The following is a 15,814-nucleotide window of genomic DNA, read 5'->3' on the forward strand; positions in this document are numbered from 1 at the left end:
AAACTTGCAGTAAATGTCCAAGAGGGGATAAGTAAAACATTTTTATTTGGGTATGGGAACATTTCTACTTTACCTTTTTTCTACGTTACCTTACATTTATGTTACGAGCCTCTACTTATGTTTGTGCATGAGATCAGCCCCGCTTCCACCCCCAGAGGCAAAGAGAGTGGATGACTGACAAGAGGCTTTACTTTTTTAAATTCTGCTACAGATAGTCCAGTTTAGTTCTGTTTTATCATTTATAAAGCACATTTAAAAACAACCCCAGTTGACTTACTAAAGTGCTGTATAGTCATAAAACATCAAAAATAATGCAAAACAGTGTCAAATGTACGTTTTAACACAGCAGGTTGAATAACATACTAGAATATCAATTGTATCCTAAAATAAGTGTGAAAAATATATCCCATTAAAATATTCAAATAATAAAAATCGAATGCATAGATTGAATGTATCAAAATAGGAAATAAGATATTTTGTCTAACTGGATTTGAACTCCGGGAAAAGTAATACATTTTTTGCCTGGATTTAATCTCGCTCAAAAAGTTATGGGCACATTTTGATTAAACTTTCAGGAAATGTCAGACGTGTAAAAACATTAGTTGCATATCAAAGAAATATATATATTATGTACTCGCCCATAACTTTAATGATGCCGTGGAAAACATCATTAACAGGAAACAGTGTTTGCTTGGGAGGTTATAAGTATCCATCCATCCATCCATTTTCTATCGCTTATTCCCTTTGGGGTCGCGGGGGCCCTGGAGCCTATCTCAGCTACAATCGGGCGGAAGGCAGGGTACACCCTGGACAAGTCGCCACCTCATCGCAGGGCCAACACAGATAGACAGACAACATTCACACTCACATTCACACACTAGGGTAGTCAAAGTTAAAAGTTAAAGTACCACTGATAGTCACACACACACTAGGTGTGGTGAAATTAACCTCTGCATTTGAACCATCCCGATTTTCCACCCCCCTGGGAGGTGAGGGGAGCAGTGAGCAGCAGCGGTGGCCGCGCTCGGGAATCATTTTGGTGATTTAACCCCCATTTCCAACCCTTGATGCTGAGTGTCAAGCAGGGAGGTAATGGGTCCCATTTTTATAGTCTTTGGTATGACTCGGCCAGGGTTTGAACTCACGACCAACCGATTTCAGGGCGAACACTCTATTCACAAGGCCACTGAGCAGGCAAAGTCTTATGTACCAAAACGCCAGAGTCAGTGTTTTTTGGAACTAATTGATGTGGAACATCCCTCACTTGTATTGTACATGGAAACACATAGATACTGGAAATTTTGTATTTAAACAAGCTAAACGATAACATTCCTGCGGACCGCCTCATCATTGACACAAGGTCAGATATTTTTTGGCGGTGCACATCAAGCTCTGCCGGAGGAGCTTACGCGATGCTGTGACGCTGTAGCATCATGAATCTTTGTCTTTTCACAAATGTTTGTCTTTTAACATTTGACTTTTAGCCACATTATACTGAACAGCCAGGACAGAGAAATGTGTAGCTCCTCCTTCTCTGCCAGCTCTCGTACTCTTCTGTGGGGACATCCAAGAAAAAGCAAAAATACACCAATGTTAAGGCGTGATATATTGACATCTCCCATGACAAAGTATTAGCTGTAGTGAAATATAACTAACAAAAACACGACCTGTGTTTTATTCCCCCTTGTGCCACCACTCCCAGGATGCCATGCCACTCTCCTCTGCCATATTTAAGAGCGAGCAAAGGAACCCGGTGCCTCAGTGCCCACCGCGACTGGACGTGCAGACGATCGTGTCAGTGCTGTGGAGCCGCATGCCCAACACCTTCCTCAATGTGGAGACTGCGCGGGTCAGCGAGAGACATGGCTGGGTGGTGCAGTGCTTGGAACCCTTGCAGATGATGGCTGTGCATATACCTGAGGAGAACAGGTGTGGAGGAAAACTGACCCAACAGAAACATAACACTCAGATTTTGTCACGCTTCAGGGATTGTTTCCCAGTGCAGAAGCAGAACATTTCTGCAGTTATACGGAAAAACGTAATTTGTTTTGTATTTTTATGGGGTTTTTTGGCAGGAAATGCTTCAAGGAGCATATATTCTATTGTCAAATTTTTAACCATATTTGCTAAAAAAAAAAAAAAAAGGCCCCGGGGCCTACTCAGATATTAACACACAAAAATACATTTGCATACAATTATGTTGTGCTACAATAAATAAACTGAATTAATAATTAATATGTTTCTTAACTAACATTGTCAATAAAATTCAAATGACAATACAGTTTCACTACTTAAGTCATAATTTTGCGCTTAAACTTTTCTACGACTTCAGCTCCAGACTTCTTCTGTTTGCGATTGTCATTACTGCCACAAGTGGTGGAAAAGTGTATTACAACAGAGTACTGCTGCGGCCCATGCGGACCACTGAGGAACAGATATTTTTGGCATCCGTCTAGGGGACACTCGGCCATATGGTTTAGAAACCCTGAATTAGGAAATAAAATGAAAGTATATTAAATGTACATATCGTTTTAAAAATGATTATTGTTGAACATTAACAAAGGAAAATACATGCATGTACTGAAATGTACGATAACATTATCTGTTAAACATTTAACATTTTCTTATGATTATTAAAGAGCACATTATGCATTTTCCAAATTTTTTAAAATGGCCTAAAGAAAACCTCTGTCAGTTTATTATTAAAATTAAAAAAAACATTAAAATAGCAAAATGACCCACTTTTGGGTCCTGAGCCACCACCTGAAAAAAACTCATATTAAGCGTAATGAGTATACCTGGGCAAGACGCTTCATCATCAGTGCATGAGGTAATCGTGTCAAAGCACTCTTAATATTATTAAAATAGAAATCCGTAGTACAAATAAAAAGCCTATTTACAATCATCCTTATCATGAAAAAAGCTGGAGCCTATCCCAATCGACTTCCTGTAAAATGCATGGTACTGCACATCCTGGATTGGTCACCTGTCAATCACAGCGCTGACACACACAGCATCGACACTCCATCTTGAAAATAAATTGTGTGTAATTTCCAATTCGCAATTTCTGCTTATTTCAGGTGTTTGGACATCCTAGAACTGTCGGAGCATGAAGAATTACGGAAGTTCCACTACCACACTCTCAAGCTGTACTGTGCACTCTGTGCCCTCGGCAACACTCGCGTGGCCCACGCTCTCTGCAGCCACTTGGACCAATCACAGCTCCTCTACACCATCGACAATCAGTACCTCTCTGGCATGCTGAGGGAAGGCTTCTACAACGTCCTAATCAGGTTTGTTAGTTGATGAGCCTAATCAGTCTCTCCAGGATGTCGCGACAGTTCACATTAACACAACCAATCCTCGCAACTTTGTCCAATGTTTGCAATTTCCCCGGACATTTTGGTCAATCGTCAATATTTTCGCTGATAATCGCTGTCTAATCAAAACTTATGCTTGTTTCTTGTGTAGACAACGCAGACGCAAGGACAAAGTATTTGATCATTAATACTAATACATCAATTCATAGTCTGTCAATTGCGAAGTTTACCTTTTTGTCAAAGTGATGAAGTGAAATACATTTTTACGAAAATGCTCTGAACCTACGGGGTTAAATATGTTGAAATATAAATTAATGTTTAAGATGGACAAACACTTTTTTAAGCGAAAATAAACCTGTCTGCATCTTGTGGACAACAGGAAAGAAGACCTTTTGTGCTTTCTTTCTGTAGTTATGATTCTTACTATTATTAGTTATGATTAATTAAAACAGTACAGTAATTTGACAATGAGACCTAGAGAAGTGCTGGATATTGCCTCTATTATTATTATTACATGTTATTGTGTCTCCTTTTAAGTCCGTTTGTTATAAATCAAGTAAAACATCAGTACAGTATTTGTTTTCCAAATTTTTTTTAAATCATGTGCTTTTTGATAAGGTTACAAGTAGGAATGGGTACAGTACCGTTCACATTTTAACACGATAAGGTACCGATTCTTGGTACCTGGGAATCGATACCGGTACTCAACAGTGTCACTTTAGTGTGTTAATCATCATTAATTGTTTTCGATAGTAAAATCTCATTTTATATTGAAACATTTAAACATGATCTGATTATGATAACTGCTGTCCAGTTGTTGAATCTTGTTTCATTATCACAATTCTGAGTATCATTTGTAGGTATGATACTAAATTGCAATTGTTGCAAGTTCAAAAGGTTAAATATCAGTAGTGTAAAGTTTATGGTGTGTTGGCTAGTCAGTTCAGTCGTTGCTGTTTGTTGCTCCCTGCAAAGTGTTAATACTGTAAATATTGTACCAATCACACACTAGCTGTTTGATTGTAACATGCATCTTAGTTGTAGTTTTCATTAACAAATTTGAAGGTTTTGAAATTGAAAAGTAAAAATTGCTAATGCTAATCAGTAGCATGTCAATAGGAAAGCCAATCATCAAGCATCAAGCATCAAGCATCAAGCTTGCACATTTGTGGAAAAGTGGAGCCTTACTTAACTTTCGTTGGAGTGTTTTTTGAGTCAATTTCTTTGATGGCATTGAAAATTGCAGGATTACTTAAAGATACTCTGGCTGAGTTCGCTCTCTGTGCTGCTGGAGTGTTAGCCAGGTGCCGAAGTGCAATGTAAGAAGCGGCAGCTAAGTCGGCAACCGGGCGGGAGGTCACATGCAACCCAGGTACCGAAACATGGCACTGTTGGATTTTACGTGAATTTTGAAACAGGACTGGCAGGATTCGGTCGATACCAATAAATTACCATATTCAGTACCCATCCCTAGTTACAAGGGAAACATACAAATTTGATAGAAAATTCATCAAATCACAGGCCTCAAAACATTGCAATTTTTTTTGTAAAGATGCTGCCAATTCAGGAATTTTAGGCTACAACTATCACACAAAAAAACACGTGGAATCCTGGTGAAACCACTTGATACGCAGCCCTGCCACGCATGTGTAAGCGACTGGACTGATTGTGACTTTCGCTTTCAGCATTCATCTGGAAACCGCGAAGGAGGCTCGGCTAATGATGAACAATGAGTTCATCATCCCCGTGACGGACGAGACACGCTCCATCAGGCTTTTTCCTGATGAGTCCAAGAAGCACTCGTTGCCTGGCGTAGGCTTAAGTACCTCTCTGAAGCCTCGAGTGAACTTCTCCCCTGCCTGTATAATCGGCACCAAGCGTCAGCAGTATCTTCACAGTCCTCAGATCCCTCTGGGCATCCTGAAAGAGAAGGCCATCAGCATGCTTTCTGAAGCTGTGCAGGGCGGCGGAATCCATATAAGAGACCCAGTGGGCGGGAGCGTGGAGTACCAGTTTGTCCCCATCCTCACGCTGATAGGAACACTGTTGATCATGGGCGTCCTAAACAGCGAGGAGGTGAGACTGATCCTCCTCCTGATTGATCCCAACGTGTTCGGGGAGGCCGAGGAGGTGCCACGGGACGAGGTGGCCGTCGCTGGAGAAAAAGAAGATGTGAGCAAGAATGAGGAGAAGGCCGTGGAGGCGGGAGAAGAAGAGACGAAGGAGAGCAAGCCGGTGGTCAGGGGTCTTCTGGAAAAGTCTTTGCCCGAGTCTGTCAAACGGCAGGTAAGGCAAATAATCATCTAAGTCTGCACCATACCTGCCAACCTTGAGACCTCCGAATTCGGGAGATTGTGTGTATGTGTGGGGGGGTGGGGGGGTATATTTATAGCTAGAATTAACTGAAATTCAATCATTTCTTATATATGTATATATATATATATAGTACAGTACACAGTAATGAAAACACAGTTGTTCTACTAACTGTACTGTACTTGCTGCTTACTTGGAAAAAAAAATAACACTTACCTTTCACTATTTGAGTAGCCTTTGTTCTGCCATTTGAGTACTGGCGAGCGATCTCTGAATCCGGGAACATATCCTTTACGGATTTGTTGAAAACATCCGCAAATAGAATAGATAGAATAGAATAGAAAGTACTTTATTGATCCCTGGGGGAAATTCAGCATCACAGTTTGCTCACAATAGACAGTAATAATAATAAATCATATAATATATATATAATATATATATAATATATAAATAATATAAATAAATTCTACATATACTCTACATTTAAGTGCAGTCAAGGAACATATGCATTATACCAGGGGTGCTCACACTTTTTCTGCAGGCGAGTTACTTTTCAATTGATCAAGTCGTGGGGATCTACCTCATTCATATATATAATTTATATTTACTTATTTATGAAATATATGTTTTTGTTAATAAGTTAAAGGTGTTTAATGATAATGCAAGCATGTTTAACACATATAGTTAATATTGTTAATAAATTAAAGGTGTTTAATGATAATGCAATCATGTTTAACACATAGTTAATATTGTTAATAAATTAAAGGTGTTTAATGATAATACAAGAATGTTTAATACATATAGTTAATATTGTTAATAAATTAAAGGTGTTTAATGATAATACAAGTATGTTTAATACATATAGTTAATATTGTTAACAAGTTAAAGGTGTTTAAAGATAATGCAAGCATGTTTAATACATATAGTTAATATTGTTAACAAGTTAAAGGTGTTTAATGATAATACAAGCATGTTTAATACATATAGTTAATATTATTAATAAGTTAAAGGTGTTTAAAGATAATACAAGCATGTTTAACACATATAGTTAATATTGTTAACAAGTTAAAGGTGTTTAATGATAATACAAGCATGTTTAACACATATAGTTAATATTGTTAATAAGTTAAAGGTGTTTAAAGATAATGCAAGCATGTTTAACACATATAGTTAATATTGTTAACAAGTTAAGGTGTTTAAAGATAATACAGGCATGTTTAACACATATAGATTCCTTTCTTTCATGAAGACAAGAATATAAGTTGGTGTATTACCTGATTCTGATGACTTGCATTGATTGGAATCAGACAGTGGTGCTAAAAACGTCCGCATTTTCGAATGGAGGAGAAAAAAGTCCTCCTTTCTGTCCAATACCACATGTAAGTGGTTGGTTTTTTGGCATCTTATTTGTCCAGCTTCCGTACTCTTTTGTATACACTTTACAAGAAATATATTGTCGGCAAACTCCGTAGCTTGCTAGCTTGTGCACGCCAGCTTTCTGAGACTCGTTTTGTTAGCGCAACTGTGCAACTGTGCAGTCGGTCTTTGGAGTTTTGACGACAGGTACGGCGCCAGAGTCTGTTGAAATAAAGTGTTTCTCGCCTTCCAGTCGGTAATTTTAATGAGCTGGCAGCAGCCAGCGTCATCTCAGAAGACCCTCGGGTGCCGTGAATGTCAATCAAGTGACGAAAGTGACGTCATAGTGAAGATTTATGATCGCTCATTTTTAGGACTATTTTTTTAATGCCTGGCTGGTGATCGACTGACACACCCTCCGAGATCGACCGGTAGCTCGCGATCGACGTAATGAGCACCCCTGCATTATACAGTCTGATGGCTGTCGGTATGAAGGACCTCCTGTGTCATTCCATGTTGCATTTTGGGAGTCTGAGCCTTCCACTGAACGTGCTCATTCTCTCTGCAAGGTCAGAGTGTAGTGGGTGGGAGGTGTTGTCCATAATGGCTAGGAGCTTTGCTAGACTTCTTCTCTCTGACACCCCCGCCAGAGAGTCTAGCTCCACTCCCACCACGTTACTGGCCTTCTCTACCAACTTGTCCAGTCTGTTTGCGTCCCTCGCTCTCAGCCCTCTGCCCCAGCAGGCCACGACTTACAAGAAGGCGCCCGCCACCACCGACTTGTAGAACATCTTCAACATCTTTGTACAGACGTTGAAGTAGAGGTGGCTCTGACCCTTCTTGTAGAGTGCCTCCGAGAACGGGATGTTGCTAGCAGTTATCAGCATAACCATCTTTGTCTCGGCTTATGTTGCACCCTCGCGTCTCCATTTAGCAAGGTGGCCCATAATACTGGGCTGCGTTGGCGCCGCCTTGTGCTTCTCTGACCGTTACTACTTGCCGTAGTTTTGAAGCAATGCATGATGGGAATCCGGATGTTGTGTGTCAGTGTATTAACGTGCCGGCTGGAATAAACACACGCTGAGAAATAGCTCTGTGCCTGCCTACTTTATGGGTTATAGATAACCCTATGGATAACGGAGACATATATAATAGTCTCCTTTTCAGGTGAGAGAGGACGCTAAAGGCAGTTTATTGTTGTCCGGTTGGAAAATCAGGAGAAATTCGGGAGAATGGTTGTCCCGGGAGATTTTCGGTAGAGGCACTGAAATTCGTGAGTCTCCCGGAAAATTCGGGAGGGTTGGCAAGTATGGTCTGCACACACCTGAGTTTGTAATTGAGTTGAGTTAGTGTTCATTTCGAACATGCATGCATACAACATGATACATCACAATTTCCAGTTTCTCTATTGAACATGTTTGAAAAGGAGTAGGAAGAAGCAGAGATTATTTAAACCTACCCCTTTTCCTTTACATAACAGTTGCTAAAACTTTTGTTCACTTCCTGTTCTCAATTTATTCACAATATACTCCATAACTAATAACATTAAAAATAAATAAATAAACAACAATTAGTGAAGTAAGTTATATTTCATATGGTGAGATAAGTAAGATTATCTAGAAAATGAATGGATGGATGAAATAAATTCAGAATGTTTATCATGGTTCTTCTTCTGTGTACTTTGTAAACACTTTAAGTTTGAAGAGTTTCTTAAAGTGGATTATATTAGTACATTGTTTGATTTATTTGTTTAATCCATTCCATAATTTAATTACACATACTGATATACTGAAGGTCTTAATTGTTGTACGTGCGTACAAATGTTTTAAATAAAAATTTTGTCTAAGATTATTTTTCTCCTAATTAGCTGTAGACCGATGTATTTCATAAAAGGTCTATTCTCAAACTGTGATACCAGTAGCACTGGTGCAGGGCTTGGCACAACACAGCTGATAAACTTAAAAAAAAATCTAATCTTTTATTTATTGGCAACAAATGTGAATTAAATTATTTTCTTCTAAATGTTTATTTTTCAAAATGTATTAGCAATTGACAGGTATGTTGTTGTTTTTCAGGGTAGATACCAATTAGTAGTAGTGAAGGAGGCCGAGAGACGATATTCATTAACAGTTAACGTGACATATTGGCGTAAAAATTTATAATAAAACTATTACAAACTTCAACACTTAGCTTTGTTAAAATGCCTGAATCATGTTTATTAAAAAAACAAGTCAATCAAAAAAAAAGTGCACAGAGTTCCTTGGTACTGTAGCATATCTTATAAAGTTAAATACAATTTTGAATAAATAAATTGGTCCTCAAGTTGTGTCCCTGAAATAATTTGAGGTGAATTTTACTATTCAATGTCAATAAAAAAAATGACCTATACCCATAAATTAAGGCCAATGCTGATATGTCTAAATACCAAATATTAGCGCCGATAATTGGTTGACCCCTAGAATGTATTCGTAGAAGAAGCCAACATCTGTCTCATGGAGACTGCTATCTCACGAAACACACAGGCTTCCACTTCCTTCTTCTTGCACATCCAATCACCAGTCAGTACTTATTCACAGAACTCTTTTCAAAAATGCAAATTTCCCCCATTCCGAAGTTAAAAAAATAAATAAAAATTCAGCAACAACATAAGGCTGAAGAGCCGCATACAGCTTCGGGGCCATGGTTTGCCAACCTCTGATATTGGTGACATTGTGGCAATATAAAAGAATGCACGGTTGCTTTCAGAACACATTTTTATTCTGGTATTGCCAACAACGAACTGCTTTACAGGAAGTGGTAATGGCGCTTCTAATACCTTTAATCCTGCATAGCCACGCCCCCACATATAGTCAACCGGGTGTGAGACCCATCTATGTTGAGAGTGATGCATCTCTGGCCTTGCCACCTTCTCCCAGTTGAGCAAAGACGCCTTAATTTGATCATGCAAGCATCACTACAGACTCTGCAGCACCTGAAGGAGTTTTAGTCAAAGTGAAGTCTCCCTGCTCAGGGGGAGCCAGACAGCCAGCCCTCATGGACTTAAATTATGTCATCTTAATTCGTTAGGTTCATGGTACTGGAGTTGACTTCACTATGACCATGTAAAGCCATGTTCGTGTATGTAAGTACAGTATATGGGTCTGGCTTAGGCTATAACTAACCGTTGACAATATCTTAAACATGTATGTCTGCTCATGGCTATCTGGCTGTCATTTTGCAGACCAAAGACATATTTCCAAAGCCTTTTTCTTGTGAAAAGTATGCTATTCACATGTGCATGTCGCACTTAATGTCCATAGTTTATTACCTGCCCACAATGATGAACCACTGCATAATAGAAGTGGCTGTCTGTTGGCCCCCAGGAATGTATAACCCTACACCAGGGGTGTCAAACTCATTTTAGATCGGGGGCTACATGGAGAAAAATGTACCCCAAGTGGGCCTGACTGGTAAAATCACGGCACGATAACTTAAAAATCAAGACAACTTTAGATTGTTTTCTTTGTTTAAAAATAGAACAAGCACATTCTGAAATTGTACAAATCATAATGTTGTTGTGGGTTTTTTTTACACTTACTTGTTGTGGTTAATAGTCCATCCATCCATCCATCTTCTTCCGCTTATCCGAGGTCGGGTCGCGGGGGCAGCAGCCTAAGCAGGGAAGCCCAGACTTCCCTCTCCCCAGCCACTTCGTCCAGCTCTTCCTGTGGGACCCCGAGGCGTTCCCAGGCCAGCCGGGAGACATAGTCTTCCCAACGTGTCCTGGGTCTTCCCCGCGGCCTCCTACCGGTCGGACGTGCCCTAAACACCTCCCTAGGGAGGCGTTCGGGTGGCATCCTGACCAGATGCCCGAACCACCTCATCTGGCTCCTCTCGATGTGGAGGAGCAGCGGCTTTACTTTGAGCTCCTCCCGGATGGCAGAGCTTCTCACCCTATCTCTAAGGGAGAGCCCCGCCACCCGGCGGAGGAAACTCATTTCGGCCGCTTGTACCCGTGATCTTGTCCTTTCGGTCATAACCCAAAGCTCATGACCATAGGTGAGGATGGGAACGTAGATCGACCGGTAAATTGAGAGCTTTGCCTTCCGGCTCAACTCCTTCTTCACCACAACGGATCGATACAGTGTCCGCATTACTGAAGACGGCGCACCGATCCGCCTGTCGATCTCACGATCCACTCTTCCCCCACTCGTGAACAAGACTCCGAGGTACTTGAACTCCTCCACTTGGGGCAAGATCTCCTCCCCAACCCGGAGATGGCACTCCACCCTTTTCCGGGCGAGAACCATGGACTCGGACTTGGAGGTGCTGATTCTCATCCCAGTCGCTTCACACTCAGCTGCGAACCGATCCAGTGAGAGCTGAAGATCCTGGCCAGATGAAGCCATCAGGACCACATCATCTGCAAAAAGCAGAGACCTAATCCTGCAGCCACCAAACCAGATCCCCTCAACGCCTTGACTGCGCCTAGAAATTCTGTCCATAAAAGTTATGAACAGAATCGGTGACAAAGGGCAGCCTTGGCGGAGTCCAACCCTCACTGGAAACGTGTCCGACTTACTACCGGCAATGCGGACCAAGCTCTGGCACTGATCATACAGGGAGCGGACTGCCACAATCAGACAGTCCGATACCCCGTACTCTCTGAGCACTCCCCACAGGACTTCCCGAGGGACACGGTCGAATGCCTTCTCCAAGTCCACAAAACACATGTAGACTGGTTGGGCAAACTCCCATGCACCCTCAAGGACCCTGCCGAGAGTATAGAGCTGGTCCACAGTTCCACGACCAGGACAAAAACCACACTGTTCCTCCTGAATCCGAGGTTCGACTATCTGGCGTAGCCTCCTCTCCAGTACACCTGAATAGACCTTACCGGGAAGGCTGAGGAGTGTGATCCCACGATAGTTAGAACACACCCTCCGGTTCCCCTTCTTAAAGAGAGGAACCACCACCCCGGTCTGCCAATCCAGAGGTACCGCCCCCGATGTCCACGCGATGCTGCAGAGTCTTGTCAACCAAGACAGCCCCACAGCATCCAGAGCCTTAAGGAACTCCGGGCGGATCTCATCTACCCCCGGGGCCTTGCCACCGAGGAGCTTTTTAACTACCTCAGCAACCTCAGCCCCAGAAATAGGAGAGCCCACCACAGACTCCCCAGGCACTGCTTCCTCATAGGAAGACGTGTTGGTGGGATTGAGGAGGTCTTCGAAGTATTCCCTCTACCGATCCACAACATCCGCAGTCGAGGTCAGCAGAACACCATCCTCACCATACACGGTGTTGATAGTACACTGCTTCCCCTTCCTGAGGCGGCGGATGGTGGACCAGAATTGCTTCGAAGCCGTCCGGAAGTCGTTTTCCATGGCCTCACCGAACTCCTCCCATGTCCGAGTTTTTGCCTCTGCGACCGCTGAAGCCGCACACCGCTTGGCCTGTCGGTACTTGTCCGCTGCCTCAGGAGTCCTATGAGCCAAAAGAACCCGATAGGACTCCTTCTTCAGCTTGACGGCATCCCTCACCGCCGGTGTCCACCAACGGGTTCTAGGATTACCGCCACGACAAGCACCAACTACCTTGCGGCCACAGCTCCAATCAGCCGCCTCGACAATAGAGGCGCGGAACATGGTCCATTCGGACTCAATGTCCAGCACCTCCCTCGTGACATGTTCAAAGTTCTTCCGGAGGTGGGAATTGAAACTCTCTCTGACAGGAGACTCTGCCAGACGTTCCCAGCAAACCCTCACAATGCGTTTGGGCCTGCCAGGTCTGTCCGGCATCCTCCCCCACCATCGCAGCCAACTCACCACCAGGTGGTGATCGGTAGAAAGCTCCGCCCCTCTCTTCACCCGAGTGTCCAAAACATGAGGCCGCAAATCCGATGACACAACTACAAAGTCGATCATGGAACTGCGGCCTAGGGTGTCCTGGTGCCAAGTGCACATATGGACACCCTTATGTTTGAACATGGTGTTTGTTATTGACAATCTGTGACGAGCACAAAAGTCCAATAACAAAACACCACTCGGATTCAGATCCGGGCGGCCATTCTTCCCAATCACGCCTCTCCAGGTTTCACTGTCGCTGCCAACATGAGCATTGAAGTCTCCCAGTAGAACGAGGGAATCACCCGGGGGCGCACTCTCAAGTACTCCCTCGAGTGAATCCAAAAAGGGTGGGTACTCTGAGCTGCGGTTTGGCGCATAAGCGCAAACCACAGTCAGGACCCGTTCCCCCACCCGAAGGCGGAGGGAAGCTACCCTCTCGTCCACCGGGTTGAACTCCAATGTGCAGGCTCTGAGCCGGGGGGAAACAAGAATTGCCACCCCAGCCCGTCGCCTCTCACTGCCGGCAACGCCAGAGTAGAAGAGAGTCCAGCCCCTCTCGAGAGAAGTGGTTCCAGAGCCCTTGCTGTGCGTCGAAGTGAGTCCGACTATATCTAGCCGGAACTTCTCCACCTCGCGCACTAGCTCAGGCTCCTTTCCCCCCCAGCGAGGTGACGTTCCACGTCCCAAGAGCTAGCTTCTGTAGCCGAGGATCGGACCGCCAAGTGCCCTGCCTTCGGCTGCCGCCCAGCTCACATCGCACCCGACCTCTATGACCCCTGCTATGGGTGGTGAGCCCATTGGAGGGGGGACCCACGTTGCCTCTTCGGGCCCCATGGGGGCAGGCCCGGCCACCAGGCGCTCGCCATCGTGCCCCACCTCCGGGCCTGGCTCCAGAGGGGGGCCCCGGTGACCCGCGTCCGGGCGAGGGAAATCTGGGTTCCTTGTCAGTGTTCCTCATAGAGATCTTCGAGCTGCTCTTTGTCTGATCCCTCACCTAGGACCAGTTTGCCTTGGGAGACCCTACCAGGGGGCATAAAGCCCCCGGACAACATAGCTCCTAGGATCATTGGGACACGCAAACTCCTCTACCACGTTTATCTATTAAGATCAAAAAAAATTATATCAAAATCAAATTACAGGATGTTATTTATGTAGTTTGATCATTTCCCTCGACTGATGTACTAACATCATGTGGTTTATTTTGTACATATGTAGCTTCATCTACAAAGATACAAATAATTGCTATTGCGACATCCAGTGGACACATTTAGAACAGTTGTTTCTTTCATTCAAAAAAGGTTAATTTTTATTCTAAGCAAACTCATCCTGCGGGCCGGATACAACCTGATCGCGGGCCTGATCCGGTGCTCGGGCCGTACGTTTGACACCCCTGCCCTACACAATCTAGAAAACATGTTATGTTGTATTACAGTAGATACAAGAGCTAGGTCCTAATGTCCGCCACATCCCAAACATAGTGAAATAACTGTGCAAACAAAAATTGTCAATATTCTCACATCCTCACCCAGCAAGTACAAGCCACATTTGCAAATCTAAACTGCAATGTAAGCAGCGGTACCAAAAATGGTAGAAATAATATATGAGGTGGTACTTGGTGTGAAAGTTCGATCAATTCTTTGTTCTATTCGATTACTTTAAGTAAAATTTAATCACTATAAAAAACTCTTATCAGTTGAGATCTTAATCCTTTTTCTGCTTGCATGATTTAGGAATACTTTGTAGTTTGCATCACTGCCACCTACAGGACAGGAGTAGGAAACTACCAGCCACACAGTGAGAAGTGAACATGTTTAGAATTGTTTGGCTATTCTAATCCAAGGGTTCGTCTTCTTTACAGATGTGCGAGCTGCTACATTACTTCTGCGACTGCGAGCTGAAGCACCGCATCGAGTCCATCGTCTCCTTCTCCGACAACTTTGTCTCCAAGCTGCAGTACAACCAAAAGTTCCGCTACAACGAGCTCATGCAGGCGCTCAACATGTCCGCCGCCGTCACGGCCAAGAAGACCAAAGAGTTCCGCTCGCCGCCTCAAGAGCAGGTGCTACTCAAACATATCAGCAGATCATTAACATCACTGGTGTCAAACTCTCTGCCCGAATAATAAAGTGAACTAGTTAGCCTTGGAATCACCCGCATTCATCACTTACAATTCTCTCAGTAATTATTAATGAGAGACGCCACAGTGGTGTAACCAAGATTTATTGCACTAACGTTCTTACTAACGGTGCCAGATTACCACCAAGAGTAGCATTTATTTAACTGTGCATGACCTAAAACGACACCACTTGAACTATTAAACCCTTTCTGTACAAAATAACTCATTAAATATGTATGATAACGCGGTCAAAAATGACAAAGCGTGCTGGGAAATATATGAAGTGTTTTAAGAGCATAGGAAGGTGTTTATAAATGTGTGGGAATGCAGTGGGGAGTGTATTGAGGGCTTAATATTTAAAATATATAAATTCCTACTGAAATGTTGATGGGCCTTCAATACATGCTGTCTTTTGGTAGTTGTTTTTTCAAAGACAAATGCAAAATTAGCTAAAATAAAAAGGAAAAAAAAGTGTGCATGTTAATGCTAGCATATAATAATTTTATTGTTAGCACGCTAACAAAGAAGCAATTAGCATACTTTACATCAGGTGTCCCCAAACTACAGCCCGCGGGCCGGATACGGCCCGCCAGCGTCCAATATACTATATATATACCGTATATATATATATATATATATATATATATATATATATATGCACTATGTATATATATATATATATGCACTATGTATATATATATATGTTTATGTGTGTGTATATGTGTATGTATATATATATATGTGTGTGTGTATGTATATATATATGTATGTGTGTATATATGTATATGTATATATATATGTATGTGTATATGTAAATATATATATATATATATGTATGTGTGTATATATGTATATATATATATATATATGTATATATATGT

General features: G+C 42.6%; 1 protein-coding gene across 1 annotated transcript in view; it reads left to right on the plus strand.

The window, feature by feature from the left end:
• Nucleotides 1-15,814, plus strand: part of ryr3 (ryanodine receptor 3) — a 307,276-nt gene that overhangs the window by 178,457 nt on the left and 113,005 nt on the right. Inside the window, exons 34-37 of the mRNA XM_061987153.2 lie at nucleotides 1,703-1,929; nucleotides 3,081-3,293; nucleotides 5,006-5,606; nucleotides 14,676-14,876. Coding sequence (XP_061843137.2) covers nucleotides 1,703-1,929; nucleotides 3,081-3,293; nucleotides 5,006-5,606; nucleotides 14,676-14,876 — 1,242 coding nt within the window. The remainder of the gene's footprint in view (nucleotides 1-1,702; nucleotides 1,930-3,080; nucleotides 3,294-5,005; nucleotides 5,607-14,675; nucleotides 14,877-15,814) is intronic.

This window comes from Nerophis lumbriciformis, linkage group LG26 (assembly GCF_033978685.3).
Source record: "Nerophis lumbriciformis linkage group LG26, RoL_Nlum_v2.1, whole genome shotgun sequence".
NCBI classification, from domain to species: Eukaryota; Metazoa; Chordata; class Actinopteri; order Syngnathiformes; family Syngnathidae; genus Nerophis; species Nerophis lumbriciformis.